Source organism: Mixophyes fleayi, chromosome 6 (assembly GCF_038048845.1).
Source record: "Mixophyes fleayi isolate aMixFle1 chromosome 6, aMixFle1.hap1, whole genome shotgun sequence".
NCBI classification, from domain to species: domain Eukaryota; kingdom Metazoa; phylum Chordata; class Amphibia; order Anura; family Limnodynastidae; genus Mixophyes; species Mixophyes fleayi.
The window spans coordinates 157753369-157775342 of NC_134407.1; the positions used below are offsets into that span (position 1 = coordinate 157753369).

Genomic DNA, 21974 nt, shown 5'->3' on the forward strand with positions numbered 1-21974 from the left:
TCTGGGTTCACTCACTCAGTTGCTGTGTCTCTCTCTCTATATTGTAAACTAATAAATAGATATGTATTATCACTATGCTAATCCTTTTCCTAGTGCATATATTTACAACATAACAAAATTACTGGTTAAGTTAAGGAGAGTTTTGAAACATAAGATAGATGAAGAGACAAGCTATTGATGATGTCTTGACAGTAATGTGATTTAATTTGCCAATTCTAGGCTTGAAGACCATTGTTGGAGCCCTCATCCAGTCAGTGAAAAAGTTGGCAGATGTGATGATTCTGACTGTCTTCTGTCTAGCTGTCTTTGCACTTATTGGTCTTCAACTGTTTATGGGAAATCTGAGGCAGAAGTGTGTCCGCTGGCCACCCCCTGAGGATGCCTATGAATATTACAGAAATGAGACATTAAGTTCTATGGATTCCTTATACAATGACACCGAAATGTATACCAACATATCCATAGACTGGACTCCCTACCTCAACAATATTTGTAAGACCACAGTCAGGTTTTGTCTCCTTATATGAACATTATAAACCTTCTACCAATATCCTTCATCATTATTTGCAGTGCATGCATCTTGTATTTAAGTGGTATATGTTGTGCTTTCATAACTTATTAAACTTAATTTTATTTTATGTTCTTTTATTGTGGAAATAGCTAATTTTTACTTCCTGGAAGGAGCACTGGACCCTCTATTATGTGGGAACAGCAGCGACAGTGGGTAAGTGATATTTTTTACAAAAATGGGGATGCAAGGAAGTGTATTGTTTGATTTTGTTGTTGTTTTTTTATTACTAGAACTGTTTATAGTCAAATGTGGCAAGGTGACTAGGTGACAGCAAGTTCTTAGAAGAATGATAAAAGTACCTGATTTGTAAATATAGATGAAAAGCTCTCATGGGAACAAGGGAAGAAGTCTTAAAAAGATGGAAATGCCCCAACCCTATTAAGATCATTCTTGATGATGTTAGGAGTGACCTGGGTAGAAAGCTATGTTATTTCTTATGGGAATTAATAAAGGAGTGGGTGATAATTAAAATAATGTATTATAACAGAACTATATAGAATATGAGAAATTAATCATTGGATGAAAATGAGCTAGGGACTAAAAATGAGAGAGAATGAAAAACGGGTGGCAAATGCTAGCTCTATCCAGATTCTCAACCCAGAGGGGGACTATCCATAAATGTACTCCTTTCACTGACAGAGTCACACATGGCTCTCACTATACTCTCCCACTATGCCCATGTCACTCCCACAGGTCATATTCATAAACAATTTGAGGCAAAAAGCTAAGACACTAGAAATGTTCTAATCCGCTGTGTTTGTGCTTTTTTTGTTTGGATTCTGAAGTGCTTTGCAATTCTCATCTCCAGATAATTGTTTGGTCCATGTATGGAAGGCCACATGGTCATTGTTGGAGGCATACAATTATAGTTCTACATGTTATTTTTTTCCTTAATGTTGTGTTTTTAGTGATTGAAATGAATTCTGTTATATATTGAGTGCATGTGTTATTTGCTGTTTTGCATTCAATGCATAGTTGCCTACATCTGATTCTGCCCTGAATCTAGTAACTATTTGCTGCTGCGTGAGCCAGCTCCGGGTACAAGTGAACCATACTGATGTTCCAGACACACATACAGGTTGAATTAGCACATGGATATCGTCCATGTGAGCACTCCAAGGCTTCAACCATTGTTACAGACCATTCACACACCTTTCATGTCTCCTTTCACTGACAGTCATACACTACTCTTACTATACTCCCACACACACCACCACACATACCCCTCACACCTCTCCCACCACACCTCTGCATAATCTCCACCACACACACCTCAGCACAAATTCACCCACGCAAAATACTGCACAGCCTTTCCCACGCTCACCTCTGTACGGTCTCCCCCACGCTCACCTCTGTACAGGTACCTGTGAACCATACTGATGGTCCAGCCACATATACATGTTGAATTAGCACATGGATATCCTCCATGTGAGCAGTAATGCCACGCCAAGGCTTTAACTGTTACTGACCATTCACACACCTTTCATGTCTCCATTCACTGAGTCATACACCTCCACAGTGTCGGACTGGGCCATGAAGGATCCACAAGGGAATACAATGGTAGAGACCCAGCAGAGGGGGTGTGGCCAGCCACTAGAGAGGTGTAATCACACCACTAGAGGGGGTGTGGTAAGCCCACGAAGGACCGCTAGCACCATAGTGTAGTATATAAAGGATGCAGTGTATATATAAAGAGTACACAGTCTTGGCCTGCCCCTTAGATTGGGCAGAACAGTCACCATTTGGCAGACTGTCCTGCTATCTCCTACCTGTTCTTGACACTTTCACCACCTGTGGCTGCTGGTTTCTTTAGTTGTGATTTGTCTGGATCCTGGAATGTTGAGGGCCCTATTTGAAAAATAATGGGTACATTTAGAAAATTCCAACCAGCCCCGGCATTAAATAAATAGCACCCATGATTAACAATTAGGCCTTCCTCCAACCTCAACATTAAAATAATAGTCTGCAGACATTAAAAGGCATAAAGTCCAAGTAAAAAATGAAAAATAATAAGAATGGACTAAAAAAAAAAAATATATGCATATATATCTTTGAAGCACAAAAACCGGAGTTTTCTATATGAAGTATGACAATGACTCTATGCATTCGTCCTGTAGACCAGCAGGTCAATAAACAGTTCCGGAAATAACGCGCCAGGAAGAAAAACGAACTGGTACCTTGAGTGTATATGGGGCGCACCGTACAGAGTTTACATGTAAGAATATCCGAGCATTTGCGAAACATCAGAATGGAGTTTGATATGCATAGTGTATCATACCATTATTCTAAGGATTATGAGCATGATCCCATTACGTTAAAGTTCATAGGTATCAAAAGAGTTCTAAAGAACTGGAGAGGGGGTATTTTGTGAAGGTAATATCAAGAGAAGAATTCAAATGGATCTATGAACTGCATACCCTCTCCCCACGTGTTCTCAATCTTGATTTTGACCTAGGGGTTTTTCTTGATGAGACCTGATGATATTGGACATAAGTTAATCTAAGCAGTGTGGAAGGCATAAAGACAATCATCTGTGGAATATGATGTATGGATTCTGAATAGGTTTATGTACCCTAAGATATGCTGTGTAGCATTTTGTATTTATATGTCTATTAGTTCTATTTCATCTATACAATACGACTTGCTCTTTATTCTTATTTTTATTTTTGTTTGTCTGATTGGAATGCCATCCTATGGGTATGAATTTTTAGTGAACGATTAGATGATTTAATTTTGAGGAAAGGTATATACTTTAAATTCGGGTTTATTCCATTGGACTATGGACTTGTCAGTCATTTGGATCTCAGTTTATTGGTAGATTGATTTAGGTCCTACCTCCATTTTTCCTATAAGGTCATTGCCGATTATATATAGATCGTCCATATTCCCTGAGGAAGCCAGCAGTGTGAGCGGGTGAAACGCGTTGGTTTTATACATATGGACTTTATGGATTGATTATCTTCGGTGATACGGAGATCGAGAATATAAACTATACATATCTAAAGGACCTGTGAAGGAGCATTACGCATGTGCATAACCACCCATAAGTGGTCGCGACCAAAGGAGTTCACAAAGGAGGATACAGCCGACCGGCCTGTTTCCATCTATGGTGACGGAAGTTTGGTACTGTTCTCTGGACTGATTTGCAGGGCAAAGTATACACTCAAGGTACCCATTAGTTTTTCTTCCTGGTGCGATATTTCCGTAACTGTTTATTGACCTGCTGGTCCATAGGACGGATGCATAGAGTCATGGGTATGCTTCATATAGAAAACTCAGGGTTTTTTGTGCTTCAAAGATATATGCATTTATATTTTTTTTAGTCCTTTATTATTTTTCATTTTTTACTTTGACTTTATGCTTTTTAATGTCTGCAGACTTTTCTTTTGTGCTTTTTTGTGTTTGTGTTGGTTTGTATTCTTTTAGAATACTAAGGAATATGTGAAATCAATATGATTTATTAGTTTTATTTTTGCAAGATTGTTGTTTATAAACATTGATATCCTTATCCCTATTTGTTTTATGTCTTATTACTTATTCTAGCGCCGGGGAGTCTACTTTTGCAATATTCTATATTTTTCTAGAGAGGATTGGGGATCTCCTCTCTTTCTTCCCCACTTTGTTAGCTTTACATGTTAATCACACACGGAGAGCGCTGGTATCATCTTGTTTTTTGTTGATTTAAAATAATAATATTCCCATTTAATAAATAAACCTATTTCCCTCCCTCCAAACAGCCCCAGCAATAAATTAATAGCATTTACGTTTAATGAATATATCTATTTCGTGCAACCATCACTGCTTCTAAATAATTCATATTCACATTTAATAAATAGACCTCATTCTCCCCAATCTCACACCCACATTCAATTAATAGCCCCCAAACCACCCCATGAAATTTTTTTAGTCCCCACTATTAAATTAAATTGCTCCACCATCACCCCACAAACAAAATAGCACCCATTAATTAGCTACCACCTACTTCACACACATTACATTGCCATAAGCCCCCTGTCCTCACACACACACACACTACATTGCCACAAGCCCCTATGCCATCATACACACATGAATTGCCACAAACACACACACATTACATTGCCATAAGCCCCCTGTCCTCACACACACACACACTACATTGCCACAAGCCCCTATGCCATCATACACACATGAATTGCCACAAACACACACACATTACATTGCCACAAGCCACCTGTACCATCACACACACACACAACTTTGACATAAGCCCCCTTTGCCATCACACACACAACATTACCACAAGCCCCCTAAGCCAGCAGACACAGTGTGACAAACTCCCTTTGCCTTCACACACACACAACATTGACCCTTCCCCCCCCCCCCACACACATTGTCACAAGCCCTCGAAGCCATCAGACACAGTGCCACAAGCTCCCTTTGCCATCACACACACATTATTGACACCCCCTGCTGCCATCGCGCACATATCATTGACACCAGCCCACTTTGCCATCACACACCAACATTTACACAAGCCCCCTGGGCCATCACACACAGACACCGTGTCACAAGCCCCCTTTGTCCTCACTTACACATCATTGACACCAACCACGGCGCTGTCAAAGAAGCGTCCGCGGCGGTGCTGTATAGTACAGTGCCGCTATGTAGGGCACTTTTTTAGCGGAGGGAAGGGGTTTCTGGAGACCTGCGTGCTCCCCTGCCCCCCGCTGCCATCACTCACGTTAATGACAACAGCCCCCCCCCGCTGCCCTCACTCACACACATTATTTATGCCAGACCTCCACTGCCCTCACTCACACATCACTGACAGCAGAACCCCCCCCGCTGCTCTCACACACATCATTGACACCAGCCCCCCCCTCCCGCTGCCACATCAATGACACCAGCCTTCTCCCACTGCCCTCACTTACACACAGCAATGACAATAGCCCCCCCTGCTGCCCTCACTCACACACATAAATGGCACCAGCCCCCACCCCTCGCGCTTTCCTCACACTTACCTACCAGCCGAGCTGTCGTCTTTGCTTACATGAGACAGCACCTGGTGCGCGTCCCATGTGACGAGCTTTTCTCTGCCACCAATGAAGGGGATGGGGCTATCGGGCATCAGGGCCCACTGGGGAATATCCCAGCGGGCTAGTCTGTCGCTGCCTCCGTGCACCACCTCCGCACTGTCTCCTTTGTGCACCACCTCCGCACGTTCTCCCTTGCGCACCACCTCCGTACAGTCACCCCCCGAGCATCACCTACGCATAGTCTCACCCCGTGCACCATCGATGCACAGTCTCAACCCGCGCACCACCTACACATGGTCCCAAATGATGTTTGGTGGCCAGAAATTTTTTTATATAGGCAAGTTATTACTATGATGTAACAATGACCCTCCTTATGTCAGTCATTTGAGATTAAATGGGTGTGGCTGGTGGATGTGGGTGCAGGGCTGGATTAACCCGAGGTCTAACTGGGCTACAGCCCAGGGGCCTCGGGCATCCTGGAGGCCCTTGACAGAGCTCAGCAGCATTGATCGGGCCGGGGGTTCCGGGAGCGTGGTCAGTTTTTGATGGGATTTAAATTATAAATATAGATTACAGAAGCTATTTTTTGCAAATGACCAGTAGTACAACACATGACATAGCTGTAGCTACAAATACACACAACATGCTTAATCAGTACATTTGCAGTCTCCTGCCAAATACACTGCTTCCTGCAGACATCTCCTTCCCAATCTCTCACCAGTGTCCTAGAAACATGACTTATAGATCCTTTTCAATGGGTAAGGGAGCATGGAGGGACGTGACAAGACGCAGTTACTGTGTAAAATTCGGAAGGATATTTCATCAAAAAGACAAAAAAATTACACCCTATTTGTGTCTTCCCCTTTACTTTAGGATGCAAGCTCTCACGAGCAGGGCCCTCTTCTCCTTCTAATATTCCTTCACCCTCTGTACCTCTTGGCCTGCTTAGCTAGCCCAGTTTTCTTAAGCTTAGGCCTACTTCCCGCTGATTACTACCATCACTCTCCTTCACTGTCCTTCATATAATTTGATCTACATTACCCTGTTACCTGTATTTTTATTCATTCAGTATGTCTGGTCTTTTATTTTGCTTTTCATGTACCATGTTATGTATTATGGATTACAGCTCTCTGTATTTGTCATGTACGGCGCTGGGGACCCTTTGTGGTGCCTTATAAAGAAAAGATAATAATAATAATAATAATAATAATAATAATGCACGGTGCCAACTGAGCTGCATAATATTTCTTAAAAGTAGGAATTTCCAAACCTTCAGCTCTTGTGGATTGTTGAAGAACTTGTGAACTTTTTCTCATCCAAATGAAAAAGTGAGTTCACTTGCCAAAGAAAGGAGAGCGTTTTAGGTGGAATTCACTATTAATAAACTTATAAGTAAAGAATGATTATAAATTCTAATCAGCATATTAAATATAATTTATGGCACTATGGATGAGGCATATTGACTACGAATGGGACTATGGATGGAGCAGACTGTGATATACATGATGTTATATGGAGCTTGTTATTTATATGGGTTAAAATGAGTTCGGTAGAGGAATGTTTGCAAAACGGGATTCAATGATATACAGTATATAGTCAAAAGTATTCGGATGCCTGACCATTACACCAACAGGGACTGTAATGACATTGTCTTCAAATACACATACTTTAATATGGAGTTGGTCCCCCTTTTGCAGCGATAACTGCTTCCACTCTTCTTGGAAGACTGTTCTTGAAAGATATTGGAATGTTTCTGTGGGAATTTGTGCCCATTCATTCTGTAGAGCATTTATGAAGTCAGGCACTGATGTTGGACGAGAAGGCCTTGCTCGCAATCTCCGTTCCAGTTCATCCCAAAGGTGTTCAGTGGGATTGAGATCAGGGCTCTGTGCGGGCCAGTCAAGTTCTTCCACATCAAACTGATCAAAACATGTCTTTGTAGTCCTTGCTTTGTGCACAGTCATGTTAGAATAGAAAAGGGCCTTCCCCAAACTGTTGACACAAGGTTGGAAGCATATCATTGTCCAAAATGACTTGGTATGCTGAAGCATTAAGATTGCCCTTCACTGGAGATAAGGGGCCTAGCCTAAACAATGAAAACAACCCCATACTATTATCCCTCCTCCACCAAACTTCACAGTTGGCATAATGCAGTCAGGCAGGTAACGTTCTCTCAGCATCCACCAAACCCAGACTCGCCCATATGATTGCCAAACACAGGACATGTTTCCACTGCTCCACAGTCCAGTGTTGGTGTACTTTACACCACTCCATCCGACGCTTGACATTGGTCTTGGTAATGTGAGACTTGCATGCAGCTGCTCTTCCATCGAAACCCATTTTGTATCACAAATGTTTGCAAATGGAGACTGCATGGCTAGATGCTTGCTTTTATACATGTATGGCAACGGGTCTGATTGAAACACCTCAATTCAGTAATTAACAGGTGTGGACAAATACTTTTGTCCATATAGTGTATATGTATCACTGCTCCCATACATACACTCCACTACACTTGGTACAACTCGTAACTCATCTAAAACCCTCATTAACATTGAGCACAGCAGAAACTTCACAGTACAATGTCACTGTTTAGTACAGCCTCTCTTACAGATGCAAACCTACCAGTGCAACGTCAATGCTTAGTACAACTTCTCTTGCAAACACAAACTTCCCAGAGTAACTTCACTGCTTAGTACAACTTCTCTTAAAGACCCAAGCTTACAAGTGCAAAGTTACTGAATACATTGTATATCACATTGTCACCATATTAACCCCTATGCAGCCATATCAAGCCATATAAATCACAAACTCTACATGTCTGAATCAAAAGCTCCATATAAACTCATGTATGTCACAGTCTGCTCCATATTTAGTCTAATTCATCTTCAGTATGTCCCATGCATTCTATTTTATATGCTTCAAAGACCAATTATTATTCATATATCTACAGTCATTGCCAAAAGTTTTGAAAATGAAACAAATATTATTTTTCACAAGGTGTGCTGTTTTTATGACAATGGCAATTTGCATATACTCCAGAATGTCATGAAGAGTGTTCAGATGAATTGCAATTAATTTCAAAGTCCCTCTTTACCATGACAATGAACTTTATCCCAAAAACAACAATTCCACTGCATTTCAGCCCTGCCACAAAAGGACCAGCTGACATCAGGTCAATGATTCTCTCATTAAAATAGGTATGAGTGTTGACGAGGACAAGGTTGGAGATAACTCTGTCATGCTGATTGAGTTAGAATAACAGACTGGAAGCTTTAAAAGGAGGGTGGTGCTTGAAATCATTGTTCTTCCTCTGTTAACTATGGTTATCTGGAAGGAAACACGTGCAGTCAACATTGCTTTGTACAAAAAGGGCTTCACAGGCAAGGATATTGCTGCTAGTAAGATTGCACCTAAATCAACCATTTATCGGATCATCAAGGAGAGAGATTCAATAGTTGTGAAGAAGGCTTCATGGTGTCCAAGAATGTCCAGCAAGTGCCAGGACTGTCTCCTAGAGTTGATTTAGCTACAGGATCGGCCATCACCGCTTGCTCAGGAATAGCATCAGGCAGGTGTGAGTGAATCTGCACACACAGTGAGCGAATACGTTTGGAGGATGATCTGGTATCAAAAAGGCCAGCAGAGAAGCCACTTCTCTCCAGAAAAAACGTCATGGACAGACTGATATTCTGCAAATGGTACAGGGATTGGACTGCTGAGGACTGGGGTAAAGTCATTTTCTCTGATGAATCCCCTTTCAGATTGTTTAGAGAAAGAAAGGTGAGCGCTACCATCAGTCCTGTGTCATGCCAACAGGAAAACATCCTGAGACCATTCATGTGTGGGGTTGCTTCTCATCCAAGTGAGTGGGCTGAATCACAATTTTGCATAAGAACACAGCCATGAATAAAGAATAATATCAAAACAACCTCCAAAAGCAACTTCTCCCAACCATCCAAGAACAGTTTGATGACAAACAACGCCTTTTCCAGCATGATGGAGCAACTTACCATAAGGCACAAGTGATAACTGAGTGGCTCGGGGATCAAACCATTGAAATTTTGGGTCCATGGCCAGGAAACTCCCCAGACCGTAATCCCATTGAGAACTTGTGGTCAATCCTCAAGAGGCGGGTGGACAAACTAAAACCCACAAATTCTGACAAACCCCATGCATTGATTAGGCAAGAATGGCCGGCCATCAGTCAGTATGTGGCCCAGAGGCTAATTGACAGCATGCCAGGGCAAACTGTAGAGGTCTTCAAAAAGACGGGTCAACACTGCAAATTTTTACTCTTTGCATAAACTTAATGTGATTGTCAATAAAAGCCTTTGACACTTTAATTGTGGTAATCGGTATCCCGATGCTTGGGATACCGACAACAATTATTCCTACAAAAAAAAAAAAGAATTGTTAAATAACAACATGATGACAATATACACTTACCTTCTCAGCGATGGCGTGAATTTTCGAAGAGTCTGCTATGTGACTCCTGGTAATTCCCAAGATGCTACATGCCTGCGCTGTATTGTGACGTCACCGACCATATTTAAAAAGGTATGCTAATCATACCATTAGGGTTAGGGTTAGGTTGCGGCCCAAGCGACCGATATTTACCTGACATCACAATCCAGCACCGGCATGCAGCCTCTTCGGAATTACCAGCCATTGCATAGTAGACACTTCGGAAATCAACACAGTCGCTGTGAAGGTAATTGTATATCTTCATCATGTCGTATTTTCACTATTCGTTTTTTTTTAGGTAAGATTAGTGGTTGTCGGTATCCCAAGCTTTGAGATACTGTACTCCACCCTATGAAATGCTTGTAATTTACTTCAGTATACCATAGCAACATCTGACAAAAAGGGCTAAAAACACTAAAGCAGCAAATTTTGTGAAAACCAATACTTGTGTCATTCTCAAAACTTTTGGCAATGACTGTCTGTAAGTACAATGTATTAGTCACAGACTCCTTTGCCTATCTTGTCTTCCACATATATCCCATTCAAATTATTCAAACTCCATATGTATCTCAAACAATCCACATAATATCATTATGCACACCACTAGACAAACTCTGTATTAATCATTCACTGCATTCCCACAAAGCACATGGCTTTTCCACATAGTGTGTGACCATCTAACGGATCGCATGACCTTCTCACAGAGCACCCAGACTTCCCATGTTCCAGTATATCTCTCTTTCAAGATCTACAGCATTAGTTTATACTCAACCTTTGTATGTTTCTGGATTGGAATCCATTATCCATTGTGTAAATCCATGTGGTAGGGTGGGTGTGAGAGTGGAAGAGGAGAGATTTGATCTTGTCTTTGCAGAGGTGTGGAATAGAAGAGCACTACAAAACTTTGTGTCTGCACTTTTCTTAGAGATCTGTAGGAAAAGCCCAGTGCAGGGGATTGATAATGTAAATGGAGAGATTGTGTGCCCAGACAAAGCCCGGTATTTACAGGAAGAATGGAGGATTCCTCCAATATTAGTATTATACATTAGCCCTACTTGCTCCTATGCATCCCTGAGGCACAGGCCTCACCCATGGAATGTATCTGAGGCATATAGCCTTTTGTGGTGTTTATGGAATTCTATTCTTTGTGTTGGAATTTTGAGCATCTGCTATAAATATTTATTATGATATCTTTTGCCAACAGGAAATGCCCAGAAAGTTTTATATGTATGAAAACTGGAAGAAATCCCAATTACGGGTACACCAGTTATGACTCATTCAACTGGGCTTTTTTGGCTCTCTTCAGGCTGATGACTCAGGACTATTGGGAGAACCTCTTTCAGCTGGTAAAATGTCTTAATCTTATGCAAAATACAGTACTTGAGGCAGGCTGTTTTTATAATGACTATTTTCACTTATTTTTCTATGTTCAGGAAAACATAAGTAAGTCATTGTTCAAAAAGAATATTATTTTTCTGATTATACATTTATTAATATTTGAAGGGCTTACATGTTTCCCATTTTTCCCAGGACAGTCCCACTACTTTTCCACTGTAAATATTTAGGTCACAATATTTATTGCCCTAGAATCCAAATGGCTGATGCACTCGATCTGAATGATATATAACTGTTTTACAGAACTTGGCTTCCAAAAGGAGCATTGGGTATATATTATAGACACATTACCTGGGTGTCCCAGCTTTTTGTTTCAGAGTGATGGTAGGAGGGTGAGCTAAACTTTTATTAATAGTTTGAAAATATGGATATGAATGTGATCAGTCGGACTTCTTGCTTGGTAAAAGAAAACAATCATCCATAGTCACTAATACAACAGTGACCGCAGTGGCCATATTAATGAAAAATGGTCATACCCTTGATTGTATAGACCGTTATATGTTATGAGCAAAGCACTTTTTCAGACATGGGAGTACTTTTATTGTTTTCACCACAAAGAGCTCTATTAAACATGTATTCAGAGTCAGTTTACAAAGCACATCCATACATATTTGTGGTGAACTCCGTTTAATTAATTTATGGGCAAAGCATACCGCCATAGGCTATATAATTGGTGGTTTGATGCCGAAAGCATGACTAGCTTTTACTATGATCAGAGCACTGACCAATCTCACTAAATTAATATGAAAGATGTGGGTGTTGTTTTTTAAAATGTGTTTGATTAGGTATAGAGCATGAAAAATAGAAATATTTCAGGCACAGAAGGGGAAGAAAGAGACTAAATTAAATAATATAAAACTATATATGTCTAAAAAATATTTTGAATAGGCTTAGACTGCTGTCATTTTAGAGATTGGCACAGTATCTCCTCAAATAACAGAAAAACATTTTAAAACAGCGCCCTATTGCAAACCTTCTTAAAAATCAGATGCTGCAAATAATTTAAATCTAAATAAACATTCTTCAATCAAAACATCATTAGATCATATCAAATTTAACATAAATAATTCTGACATACATAAGCATATATATATATAATATATAGAGAGAGAGAGAGCAAGAGCAATAACCATATAGATAGATAACTGAATCCAATATCGTTTCACAGTCCACCACAGGTTACCATATAAGGAAAACATACTTCAGTAATTCCTTAAACCTCAGACACTGGATTTTCCATATACACACATTTTCCTGTATAGAAATAGTTTAGTTTTTAGTGGAGCATAGAGGAATAAGTATTCACAGTTTAGCATGCATATGTTCTCTTGTAATACAAACTGCTTTCCAATTACCCAGATCCTGGGACGGTATCTCTGAATAGAGCAGCCAAACTAAATCTCTGATACAGACAGCAAAAGTTCTCCCATATAAAAGTATATTCGTCAGTAGGTAAGCTATTGTCCTCAGAGTAAAATCCATTATAGATGAATGTAAATGGACTAATTCCTCTGTTAAACAGTGATAATATTATCCTTATCTCCTGCTTGCCACTGCTCTCTCATTGACGCGTTTCATTCTAAATGAACTTTTTCAATGCATAGCAGGATACATTTTTGAACTTCTTTATATTCTACTCCTTAGTGAATAGAAACACCCTCTTAATTAATTGTTTATAACACAGTTGTGTCTAATTTCTTGTAGCAGTCTCTGTGGACATTTAATCAATCTCCAAAATAGTTACACATTAACAACAAGGGGGGTTATTGTACCTATTCAAAATCTTATGTATCAATTTATCTTATTACATATTTTATTTTATTAAAAAAAAACTTTTACGACCATACATTTGTAATCTGCAACTTCGTTATAAGATCTCCATGTCTATATAAAATCTGAAACATAATTTGCATATATATATATTTAAATTTATATTTTATATATTTATTTAAACATTTATTTTTATTCTTATAGTTATATATTTATTTTTGTACACACAATGTATATCTTATGCATTTACCACATATATATATATCCATAATAAATTTCTCCTTAAATAAGCATTTTTTGGATCAAATTATCTCCAAAATTTTGCTAAAGGTTATTTATCTAAGGGAGAAAGGCTTTATTTGAATTACAGGAGGATTTATTGATTATTATTACACAAGCAGACAATGGGGGGTTGTCATAATGAATAAATATGACTATTACGCTGAGGCATTTAAACAATTATATCATCCTGTCTTCTATTCACCCTTTAAGAGAGATCCCACTGGTGAATTTAAGGATCAACTAAGGATTTCATTAGAGATGGCCCTGGCTGGGGGAGTGATTTCTAAGGATGGTTTTCATTTTTTGTTTATTAAATTTCCCAATCACACCAATTTTTTTTCACCTCCCAAAAATTCACTAAAAAAACCACCTGGGCACCCTATTATTTTAGGAGTAGGTTCACTCACTTCTAATTTATCTGAATTTGTTGATTTTATTATTCACAGAAATATGTGGTCTCTCTGAGGTCCCATGTGCGAGATACCATCCTCATACCTTCATACCTCCTTAATTTGATTAGAGGATGTTAGTGGTAATGCTCCTATGTCTTCCTTACCTTGGATGTTCAGGCAATATTCCACATTTTAAAGGTTGAGGCAGTACAACATTGTTTATCACAATATATTAGTATCTTGGATGGACTATGGAAATTTATACTGGACTCTATTATGTTTTTGTCAACTCACAATAATTTTTAATTTGACACTTCTAGATTTTTTTCAGATTCTTGGGATGACCATTGGCACCAGGTTCTCCCCGACTTTTGCAAATTTATATATGGGACTATTTGAGGAAGAATATGTTTTGAGTGATCCGTTTGGGGCGAACCTGATGCTATATGGCCATTGTATGACCCTTTTATTATTTTGGATGGGGATTCGCATTCAGCACAGGATTTTGTTTCATTTCTCAATATCAATGATTATAATTTAAAGTTTACTCAGGAATATAATACTTCCACGGTAAAATTCTTGGATCTCACTCTTTCAGTAGAGGGTAATTATCTCTATTTTAAAAGCGGTAATCATAGACTGTGGGTACGTCATGTCCCAAGAGGACAATTTAATCAGTTGAAAAGAATTTGTTGAAAAGATTCGAATTTCATTGATCAAGAAAAATTGATGTTGTATTTCCACCTAAATGCGACTAAATGTAGTTGAACGCGCTGACATGAGAACACTGTCTCAGAACTGATCTGGCTCCACAATCTGCGGTGGTCTCTGTGATCTCTGGGAGTCTATGTTTCACGAATCGGGATCTTAGTCTTATTTACACCACTCAGCGGTACCATATCACCGAACATCCCCCTTTTGGTCGAAGGCAGCATTCTATCCTGGGACAAGCGTGGCTTCTGTCTGCAGTACTGGAGGCTGCCATCTTTGCTAATATCCTGCTGAGTCTGAACACCTGATCTCATCCACAAATTAGCTTCCTCTGCAGACTATAAGAGTCTCCTCCTACACTCAGCAAATTGCCAGTGCAACACTTTTCTAGTTCCTGGTTCCAGACTTCCACAATTGCTGTTTGTTTGCTGCTTCATCCTGCCTGCTGTATCCAGATCTCAACCATCAACACTTTGTGTGAATTCAGCTTCATCCTATTTGCTTCTTCATTCTGCCTGCTGTATACAGAGTTCAAACATTTACCCTCTGAGTGAATTTAGGAATTTAGCCTCTCCCTGTTGGTAATACATGGACTTCAATCATTTACTCTCTGAGTGAGTTTAGCTTCATTCTATTTGCTGTTGTATGGATTTCAAACCATTAACCTTTTGTGTGAATTCAGCTTTATTCTGTTGCTGTTATATGGGCTTCAAACCATTAATCAATTGTGTGAATTCAGCTCCATTCTGTTGCTGTTATATGGGCTTCAAACCATTAGCCCTTTGTGTGAATTCAGTTCCATCCTGTTGCTGTTATATGGGCTTCAAACCATTAACTCTTTGTGTGAATTTAGCTTCATCCTGTTGCTGTTATATGGATTTTAAACCATTAACCCTTTGTGTGAATTCAGCTTTACTCTGCTTGCTGAAATAAAGATTTTGAATATTTATTCCTTGTGTGGATTCACCTTCATTCTATCTGCTAGTGTACAGTTTCCAGCTGTTACCTTCTGTGTGGATCCTCCTCTCATCAATCTATTTCTGTCTCTCCTAGTGGCTATCTGGGGTAGTAGGTTGTTGTTCTGAGTCATCCACTTTCTTGAACCATCTCTGTGTCTCCGGGTACCAACTTCCAGTTCCAGGACTACCTCAGGTTCTGAGTTTTGAGTTGTCCAGGGCCAGGTCCAGGCTTATTCTGTTCAGGAGGTTGCCACCCCCCGTATAGTCTCTGCCTGTGTTCTGAGTCTTCCCAGTCCCAGTTGTGGTACTATATTCCTCAGAGTTTCTGAGTTCTTGGCGGTATTGAGTCTATGGTCATGGGGTCAGGTCCTCCCTGTTCCCACGTCCAGGTTCCAGTCCATCAGGTCCAGATTCCAGTTGTTTATTCCAGTACGGAGTCCAGTCCAGCATTCCTCCTCCTAACGTCTGGTATACAGGAATAGAGGTACCCCTATGAGCAAGACACTCATTCTGCCTCCCAGTTTCCACTACATCCCTGCCACAGATAGCCCCAAAGTTCCTGAGACGGACCCCGTAAGCCCTATTCCCGTGACACTATGGTAGTGGCTCCTGCTATACACAGCACAACAGCAGATTAAATTCATTGCATGCATCTGCTTCCCCCTGTGCTCGAGCTGAGGCAGCATGGTGAGCATTCTGGGAAGTGAGCAATGGGAGTCGGAGTGAATCAAGGGGAGAGCAGTACAAAGAGATGGGAAAACAGGGAGCCAGAGTTTAGTGTCCTGTGACCCATGAGGAGTATGTGAGCTCATATACTCACTTTTACTCATTTTTATGCTGTTCATACTACCTGTACTTCCAGTACTAGAGACACCAGTGAGAGATACTTGTACTGGGAGCCTGGAAAATTATCTTCTTCTGATATTTAGTTCTGTGGTGTTTGATTGCCGGATGTTCTTTTTCTTTTTTTTGGAGGTGGTAAGCCAAGGGGGGAGCCGCTCTGCTGCTGTGTACAGTATTGCATACTGTACTTAATGAGCAAATTGCCTATCATTGCTTATCAAGTATTGAATGTGACTTACCATATAACCTGAATATTACAATACAATAGTACAATAGTATAGTCATGGCCAAAAGGTTTGTGAATGACACAAGTATTGGTTTTCACAAAGTTTAAGACCTTTTTGTCAGATGTTGCTATGGTATACTGAAGTAAAATTACAAGCATTTCATAAGTGTCAAAGAGTCAGTATTTGCAGTGTTGACCCTTCTTTTTGAAGACCTCTGCAATTTGCCCTGCCATGCTGTCAATCAACTTCTGGGCCACATACTGACTGATGACCACCCATTCTTGCCTCATCAATGCTTGTAGTTTGTCAGAATTTGTGGGTTTCTGTTTGTCCACCCGTCTCTTGAGGATTGGCCACAAGTTCTCAATGGGATTAAGGTCTGGGGAGTTTCCCATGGACAAACAATTTCAATGTTTTGATCCCCGAGCCACTTAGTTATCACTTTTGCCTTTATGCAAGGTGCTCCATCATGCTGGAAAAGGCACTTTAGGAGACGTCCTAGCGCTTGCTGGACATTCTGGGGAGCCCTGAAGTTCTTCACAACTATTGAACCTCTCTCCTTGAAGTTCTTGATGATCCGATACATGGCTGATTTAGCTGCACTCTTACTAGCAGCAATATCCTTGCCTGTGAAGCCTTTTTGTGCTAAGCAATGATGACTGCACATGTTTCCTTGCATATAATCATGGTTAACATAGGAAGAACAATGATTTCAACCACCACCCTCCTTTTAAAGCTTCCAGTCTGTTATTCTAATTCAATCAACATGACAGAGGGATCTCCAGCCTTGTCCTCATCAACACTCTCACGTGTGTTAACGAGAGAATCACTGACCTGATGTCAGCTGCTCCTTTTGTGGCAGGGCGTAAGAGCAGTTGTTTTTGTGATAAAGTTCATTGTCATAGCAAAGAGGGACTTTGAAATTAATTGCAATTCATTTGATCACTCTTCATGACATTCTTGAATATATGCAAATTGCCATCATAAAAACTGAGGCAGCAGACTTGAAAAATAATATTTGTGTCATTCTCAAAACTTTTGGCCATGACTGTACATATGTGATGTGTGATAATTACTGGCTACCTACTAGCTGCTAAATAACTACAGAAACACATGCTTACTACAAACAAATCAATTGCTTACTAACTGCCTGTTATTAGCTACCGTCGATGTGGAAGCGAGATCTGTTTTGAACATATTATTGGTGTAGTAAAAAAAAAAGGTGGAGAAGGAAAGAAGAAATAAAAAAATGGAAGAGAAGAGAGGGGTATTTCGATTAGCACAAAGAGAATCAATGAATTGAACTAAATTAATGACTTGTTTAGACTTGTTCCTTCTATGATAAATATAAGCCTACTGGGTCAGTGATCTGGTATGAGCCACAGTAATCCCTTAAGTGTGGCTTTCTTTTCTGAGGTTATCTGTTTTAGAGCTACAATACAGATAACTAACTATATATTGTGTGATATTGTGGTGGTATTTTTTGGAAATTTTTCCCTTGAATAACGACAGAAGTGGCTTGAAGTGTCTGTGTAGCTGGATGCTTTGCTCATTTGTACCCGCCCCCCTCCCCCCTGTTCAAAAGGCCATTCCTAGTAGGAGGATCAATAATTGATTCCAACTCAAAGCGATATTTCCTTATGATATATGGTATATATATATCTGATCTTAGTTTATGGGCAACATTTTGGGCTACCTCCTACCAGATTTATATCTATATTGTGTTAATTGTACTTTTCTATACTATGTCACCAATATGGCTCCAAGAAAAGTTAAACTGACTAAACCTGGTCTCAGACCTCCTTGGTACCTGGAGGCAATCCAAAAAGTAAGGAGTCCCAAGATGCGATTAATAAGATCAGCACCAATGCCCCCCTACCGCTTGGGCTGAGATGGATATTTCCCCACATTCAGATCTTGATGGTCCGCTTACCATTCGGTCCTTGCAGCAAATGTTAGCCTCGTTTAAATCTGATTTAGTTACAGATATGTGATCTTCTATATTCGAGAGATGAAAGTGGAGGTTTTGGTACTGGGTGAGAGGACTTCCAATATTGAAGATAAGAAATGATAAATAATGAAGGGATAAATTATGTCTCAGATGTTCTATTATATAGATATGGAGATCTTATAAAGAAGCTGCAAATTAGAAATATATGGTTATCAAACTAAAGTGAAATATGTAATATGGTAAATTGATACATAAGATTTTGAATAGATACGATAACCCCCTTGTTCTGAATGTGTAACTATTTTGGAGATTGATTAAATGTCTGCAGAGACTGCTACAAGAAATTAGACACAACTGTGTTATAAACAATCAAATAAGAGGAGGGTGTTTCTATTCAATAATGAGTAGATCATAAGCAAGTTCAAGAAATTATCCTGCTATGCTTTGAAAATGTTCATTTAGAATGAAACGTGTCAACGAGAGAGCGAGTGCAACCAGGAGATCAAGGAGAATATTATCACCATTTACTAGAGGAATACGCTGTCCTTCATCAATAGTGGAATTTACGCTGAGGACAATAGCTTACCTATCAAGCCGAAGTGCGCAGTGTTCAGAGCGGAGTAGATAATTCAATACGGGTGGCCATCTGTTATTACTACCGCTGCTAAGAGGATGAAATATCTGCTCTGTTCGGAGATACCATCCCAGGATCTGGGTAATTGGAAAACAGTTTGTGTTACATAAGAATTTTTGCATTCTATGCTGTGAATTACCTTTTTCTTTATGCTCAAGGGAAAACAGAGATACTTTTATAGGAGAGAACCTTTGTTGTTTGTACCGGACATTTAGTGTGACTGTGAGTCCATCCCAGGATCTGGGAAATTGGAAAGCAGTTTGTATTATAAGAGGACATATGCATTCTAAACTGTGAATACTTATTCCTCTATGCTCCAATGAAAACTAAACTATTTCTATAAAGGAAAACCTGTTTATAGTGTATATTTAGTGTCTGAAATTTAAGAAATTACTGAAGTATGTTTTACTTATATGACACCTGTGTTTGACTGTGAAACGATATTGGATTCAGTTATTTATCTGTTATAACAGAGCAGTAACTTAAAATGTTAATGCTTGGGGCCAGAAGTAAAATTGCCGACCCCAGCCCTAAATTTTAGTCAAATTACCCTAAGATTTTCATGGTCTTGCGCCCCCTTTCAGCTTTTCTTCATGGGCGGTCGCCCCTCTCGCACAGCACTAGTTACGTACCTGCTTATATATATGTATTCTTATGTATGTTGAATTTATCTATGTTAAATTTTATATAAGCTAACGGTTTTTTGATTAAAAAATAAGTTTATTTATATTTCAATTTATTTGCAGCTTCTGGTTTTGCCATTTGTGGTTGATATTAAGTAGGTTTACAATAGAGCGCTGTTTTAAAACATTTTTTCGTTTTTTAGGTACAGAGCATAGTTATGTTATTATTCTTCATCTCATACACACGTCATCAGTTTTGTGAAGGTCAAAAACTAACCAATCAGGTCATTGAAATGTCCACAGCAGCACATATTAATCCAGGAGACAAGTCTGCTGGTCTTATGTGAAGCAGTCTCCTCTCCACTTGTGTAGTTATGATTATGATGACAACGCTACATATGACGAGCAGTGTCATGATTTGAGGAGGAAAATCAAGACAAGTTAGAGGTCACAGATGATGCAAGCATCAGGGTCTTTATCAGCACATAGTAATGATGTGAGGCTCCTGTTAAACTGTGTTTCTTTTGTCTAGCAAAATTGATACATCCAACTTTGCTAGAAGGTGATTGACTGAGGGCATTTCTTTGGGGGTGGCACAATGGTTGGCAGGGCTTGCTCACAGTCCTGAGGCCATGGGTTGTGGTTGCAGTGTGTGTTATAAACCCATACGGAGATTATATGAAATGAGCAGTGTCACCTGCATCCTAAGATATGATTTTGGTCAAACACGTTGGACATATATTTGTTCAAAACACAGAAGGAAGCTTTATAATATCCTGTCTAGACAGCTTACATTGGATGAGCTTATCCATGTTTTAGAGAATTCATCTTTCTACTCCTCAGGAGTGGCATGCCTATTGGGCAGTACTATGTAGTTGGTGTTCAACTTTAGTATAAATGATGCCTTTTAGCTATTTTGAGTTTATTATGCCTGTTTTTTCTCTCTCTCTCCAGACCCTCCGAGCAGCTGGTAAGACATATATGGTTTTCTTCGTTTTGGTGATCTTCCTGGGCTCGTTCTATCTCATCAACCTCATCCTCGCTGTTGTGGCCATGGCTTATGCTGAGCAGAATGAAGCCACCATGCAGGAAGCCTTAGAAAAGGAGAAAGAATTCCAGGATCTGCTGGAACAGCTTAAGAAACATCAGGAGGAGCAGGGTCAAAGGGTCAGTATTTGATATAGATGTTTGGTGCCTGCATGAAATCTAAGCAAAGGTCAGCATTATGGGGTTAAGTATATTTGACCAGGACAGTTAAAGAAGAACTTTTTTTTAACAGTAACCACCCTCCCCCCATCCTCCCAACAACTAGAACTAATGGAGTTCCATATATTTGGGCCAAAATCTTGCCGATTGTAGATTCTCTAACCACAGCATGGGAACATTTTGAAATATAATGCTGCTGACACCAGTGTGTCTATTACAGCTGGTGTTCTACTAGTTGAGAGGGGAAGGTTAAATGGTTTTGCACGGTGAAGTTCTTTTTTACACAGGACGTTTTTGTCTGGTCCTGTTTAAAAAAAAAAACTGGTCTTGTTTTTAAGAATTTAAGAAGTGTCATTATCTTCAAATTTAAATGTTTTCATTAAATGTATATTTCTGGTCCTAGATCTCTGAATAATCAAATCTGTGTCTAATCTTTTTATGAGTGTGGTCAAATAGGTTACAGAGCTGTTTATTTGTTAATTGGACTGAATTTCTGGATGCCCATATGTGTGGGCTAGACTAAAGCTTCAGACAATCAGGCAAAAAATAACATTAGTGCATTCTTTCTTAAGCACAAGGTCAAGTAATAGTTTATGTTTGATTTGCACTTTTGTTTTAACAGTATTTGTATTCACAGTATTAAGTGTTTATTTTACTGATCAATGTACCTGCAAACATTGTTTCTTCCCTGTTTGTGAAAAGGTGATGTTGCTGTAAAATACAAAGGGATGTTTTGCCCATATGACTTGGTTATACATCTCACTAATATTGAGATATTCAAAAATATTTAATATAAACATTATTATTGTTAATTTATATAGCGCTAAACATATTACACAGCACAGTATAGAGAATTTGTAATCCTACACACAAGTCTCTGCCCATTGAAGCTTACATTCTAAATTACTATCACACAAACACACAC

At 39.5% G+C, this 21974-nt stretch overlaps 1 protein-coding gene across 4 annotated transcripts in view; it reads left to right on the forward strand.

Moving 5' to 3' along the window:
- The window catches only part of SCN4A (sodium voltage-gated channel alpha subunit 4), a 182998-nt gene that overhangs the window by 77244 nt on the left and 83780 nt on the right, over positions 1-21974 (forward strand). For all 4 annotated transcript variants that reach the window (XM_075176881.1, XM_075176882.1, XM_075176879.1 and 1 more), the window contains exons 7-10: positions 220-492; positions 661-724; positions 11261-11402; positions 20798-21010. In XM_075176881.1, coding sequence (XP_075032982.1) covers positions 220-492; positions 661-724; positions 11261-11402; positions 20798-21010 — 692 coding nt within the window. The remainder of the gene's footprint in view (positions 1-219; positions 493-660; positions 725-11260; positions 11403-20797; positions 21011-21974) is intronic.